At 39.7% G+C, this 4633-nt stretch overlaps 1 protein-coding gene across 1 annotated transcript in view; it reads left to right on the top strand.

Annotated features, from left to right (window-relative positions):
- The window catches only part of zgc:92140 (uncharacterized protein C1orf21 homolog), a 32147-nt gene that overhangs the window by 17387 nt on the left and 10127 nt on the right, over positions 1–4633 (top strand). Inside the window, exon 2 of the mRNA XM_010775203.1 lies at positions 940–1069. Coding sequence (XP_010773505.1) covers positions 979–1069 — 91 coding nt within the window. The 5' untranslated portion in view covers positions 940–978. The remainder of the gene's footprint in view (positions 1–939; positions 1070–4633) is intronic.

The raw sequence follows: 4633 nt of genomic DNA, 5'->3' as shown, positions 1-4633 counted from the left end.
CACAATTATAACCAAAACAGAACATGTAGCCCAAATGTAAGAGTGTTGTACAGACCAACAGGACAAAATTAAAATAATAATAAATAAATAATAACATTACATTACATTGCATTTAGCTGACGCTTGTATCCAAAGCGACTTACAATAAGTGCATTCGACCAGGAAGATACNGCCAAACATTTCAAGTGCTACTCAACTGGCTTTAGATAAGCCAGTCCTTTATTAGTATATAAGTGCTCTGTTAGTAATTCTATCGCTCGAAGTGGAGTCAGACTCCACTTCGAGCGATAGAATTACTAACAGAGCACTTATATACTAATAAAGGACTGGCTTATCTAAAGCCAGTTGAGTAGCACTTGAAATGTTTGGCTCTATGAAACCTGATGTACTTATATGATTCCGTTTTCTTCAAGGTTGTATCTTCCTGGTCGAATGCACTTATTGTAAGTCGCTTTGGATACAAGCGTCAGCTAAATGCAATGTAGTGTTATTATTTATTTATTATTTATTTTAATTTTGTCCTGTTGGTCTGTACAACACTCTTACATTTGGGCTACATGTTCTGTTTTGGTTATAATTGTGATTTAAATATTGTACGCCTTCAAGTGAAGATCAACTATGTATGGCTTGTCAATTGATTTAGACTAGTAGAGACTAAGCTGAACACTAGTAGAGACTAAGCTGAACACTAGTAGAGACTAAGCTGAACACTAGTAGAGACTAAGCTGAACACTAGTAGAGACTAAGCTGAACACTAGTAGAGACTAAGCTGAACACTAGTAGAGACTAAGCTGAACACTAGTAGAGACTAAGCTGAACACTAGTAGAGACTAAGCTGAACACTAGTAGCTTTGAACTGTTGAACATTTGTAACTGTGATTCCTACTGAAGTGCATTTCTTTCACCATCTTACGTATCCTTGTCTTTGTCCTTGTGCAGGTGAGAGTGCGATGAGGAGAGGTTTCAGAGTGTGAGGCCATGGGCTGCACCTCGGCCAAGCAGGTGTCGGCCGTGCCCAACGATGAGGAGGGACGCGGCAAGGCCTACAGCAACGGCGACCTCTTCAGTGGTCAGTACACACAGATGTTAATAAAAGCTTCATAGCTCTATTTCACTCAGTTAATTGCTCGGCGCTGAACAATTGCCCCGGCTGCCCTCACAATGTATTCGCTTCATTATGGCTCATCGTCCTCTCGCAGACTGTTAAGTTCTCCATTTCAGACAATAACTGTCACCTCTGCAGTTTTTATTGGACTCGTCCATGTTGACAGTTCATGTTAGAGAGAGGAAGTGTGAGAGACTGCGGTGTGAGACGTGTACTCACTCAGGTGGTGTGTATCTTTTTAATATGTTTGTCTTTGGAAGTGAAAAGGAATGGAAAGGGATGAGAGGAGAGAGAGTGAAGTATTCCTTTTTAGAGTTTCCATTCGTGATGATTAAACGAAGTCACAAACCAAGACTATGAGGAGCCTCTGGATTATTCACTGGATTAGATGGACAGGCAGTTAATCAATAATGATTTTAATAATTGATTTGCTGTTAACATTTCTGAAGCAAAAATGCCAAACAGTCTCTGCTTCCTCCTTCATTGCTGCAGGGCTTTCAGAATCAGAATACCTTTGAGTCCCACAGAGGACAGCGAAGGTATCGAGGCACAAATAACATAATATTAAATAAGAGGCATGCACAACATCTTAAAGATAGAAATACCACAAGTCACAATTTACAGAAGTACACATCCAGGTGGATCCTTATCAGTAGAAGTGTTTTAAAAGTGTAGCATGTAGGAAATAGTGTGATAGCAGCCAGGTAACTTTAGTCAAAGTGAAAGTATATACTGCATAAAGTTAGTTATTATTATGTGCTTTTCTCAGTTTTACATAATTTCAATCTGAATATTTATTTAAATAATCTTTTGCTCTTACGGAATGTTCTAATTTCTGGGAAATTGCAATGGTTATTTCAAGTGGTAAATCAGATTCTCCAACTATAGTAGGGCTGCAACTAACCATTATTTAAGATTTAGAGATGAATTAATTGAGTTTTGTTTTAAAATGGCAGAAAATAGGAAAAACATTTTCTCCTAGTTGGCGATTCCTTTTTAATATATTGTTTTGGCAGTCTAAAATCCAAAAGATGTTCAGGTTAAAATAATTTAAATCAGAGAAAAGTAGGAAAAAAACAACATTTGAGAGGCCGGAAACAGAAATGTGGGCAATTTTTGCAAGAAAAAAATGTGTATTTTTCTATTCCTGATAAATGACTGATTCATCAATTAACTAAAACAGTTGGCCATTATTTCTCCTGTAATCGTTGCAGATCCATAAGGGTAGGGAGGATGGGACGACCCCTGTGTCAAAGTGCCAGTGAGCTAGAAACCAAATCCCCCCCCATTGCGCCCTGTGTGGCTCAAAAACTAAAATGAGCTTTGGACAAGAGCGCCTGCCAGACATTTAAGGAATCGATGAATTGTAACAATAATCGTCAGAGTAATCTGTAATGAATGTAATTGTCAGCTCTTTCTAATAACTCGCAGGCTGTTGTGTAATCAGGGAGAGAAATGAAAGTGAAAGCCAGAGAGGGGAGAGATGATGGGTGGAGCGGGGATTAACAGCGATTAAGAATTAGGAGCAACACTGGGCGGATGGACGTGGCAGATGATGATCCACAGGAGGTCTCTCTCCCTCCTCCTCTCTCTCTCCCCCTCCTCTCTCTCTCTCCCCCCTCTGACCCCTCTCCCTGCCTCTCCTCCTGCTTCTCAACCTCTCCCTGCGACCTCTCATTGACTCACTTTGCTCTTGTTCCTTCTATTCAATTCTATTCAAATTCAAATAGCTTTATTGGCATGACCATAATGACACACAGGATGGATGGATAGATAGATAGATTGATAGATAGATAGAGCTTTGTACAATCATGACATCTATACATAACATTTTGAACAAAAATGAGAAAAACATGTTTTCTGATCAGATAAAAAAAATTGGATCGTGAACAAGAAAATTATTTGAATAATACAATTTATATAAACCATTAATAAGTAATACAAATAAAAAGAAGTGAGATGAGAGAACTGATGTCTCTCTGACACGTTTCCCCTCACCCTCCTCCCCCTTTCTCTGCTCAAATGTCTTTTAAGGAGAAACAAAATAAGGAAGCGGCTGAGACGGAGAGAAGGGAGGAGGGGGGCGTTTTTTCCTTGAGAGAGGAAGGCAGACTGACGTCACGCTGCTGCTCTTCTCTTTTTTTCCCCCCTTCTCTCTTCAACTTCTCTGCCTCGGTCAGATCGCCTCTTCCTCCCCCCGACACAAGGCCTCGTTTCTTCCCTTCCTCTTTCTCTCTAGTCTCTCTATTTTGGGTCTCTGCACACTCCTCCCTCTCTTCCTGCCTTCATCCCCCCCGTGTTTCTTCTCCTCGGCTCTCTCCCTCTCTTCCTCCGGCACGACATTAGGTCAGAATCTTTTGTCCTTTAACCTCTCCTCCTCTTTCTTGCCTCCTCTTCCTCCAATCCTATTCCCAATTGTAGTTGTCAGTTAGTTTAAGGGGAATCCAGTCTATTATTTGTGTGTGTGTGTGTGGAGGTGGAAGTGACCTGAATACTGTGGATTAAAGCTAAAACCCCCTAATAACACCCCTTCATGACGCCCGCATTTTTTTCATCTGATCTCAATCCCCTCTTATCTTTGTTTCCTCTTCACTTCCATCCTTCTATCTTTTTATCTCTGCACTATTTCAGTCATGGACAAATGTTTGTTCAGTCATGGCCTACGCGCGTGTAATGGTGTAGCTTGACATAATCCACTTGAAGTCAGTTTACTTGACAAAAGAAGAAATCCACTTTTTAATCCATATGTTTCAACGAAGGTACCATCCACAGAGTTTCTAAATGACATGAATCTATAGTCTGGACTAGGGATGCATACCGGTATCCGGTATTACCGAAATACCGGTTACTGGTGGCTACGGTATACCGTACCGAAATCAGATCCGGTTTCGATACTTTAAAAAAAAAAAAAGTTTTACATTTTAAAAGTGAGTCCGTGGCCCGTGATTTCGGGTGTTATAAATTAGATAGCATAATCGTTTTTCTTCATATTTTATGTATTTTTCATTGTTTGTTCAATACTAGAAAGGCAAGTCCCACAAACGAACTGTGATGGGATTTGTTTTCTCTCACCAGTGAAGGCAAATGTTGATTTTAAAGATGAGAATTGTTTGTTTGTGCAATGCCGAGATCTCATGACCATTATTCTATTATGTATTTGTTCTCTAGTCGAATCTCAGGTTTAACATTAATTATAACGGTGCTATAACGGTCTGTTTGCATTGACAAGATGTGCTATTCACGAGGCACACCTGATGGCGGGTGTTATAAAAGATATTCCATAATCGGTTTTCTTCATATTTTTTATGTATTTTTCATTGTTTGTTCAGTAAAAGGTCCAAGAAGTCCCACAATTGAATTTAATATTCATTTGACATGTTAACTATATCGTAAAGCGCTTCATGGGAGTAATTGTGGGATGATACATTTTCAAAGTATCACGATATGTATCGGTTGAGTATCGGTGTCGTTCAGTGGTATCGGTATCGTAAAAAAGTCAACGATATGCATCCCTAGTTTGGACGCTAC

This window comes from Notothenia coriiceps, unplaced genomic scaffold, assembly GCF_000735185.1.
Source record: "Notothenia coriiceps isolate Sejong01 unplaced genomic scaffold, NC01 NC01_scaffold00015590, whole genome shotgun sequence".
In the NCBI taxonomy this organism is placed as follows: Eukaryota; Metazoa; Chordata; class Actinopteri; order Perciformes; family Nototheniidae; genus Notothenia; species Notothenia coriiceps.
This window is presented reverse-complemented; position numbering and strand designations above follow the sequence as displayed.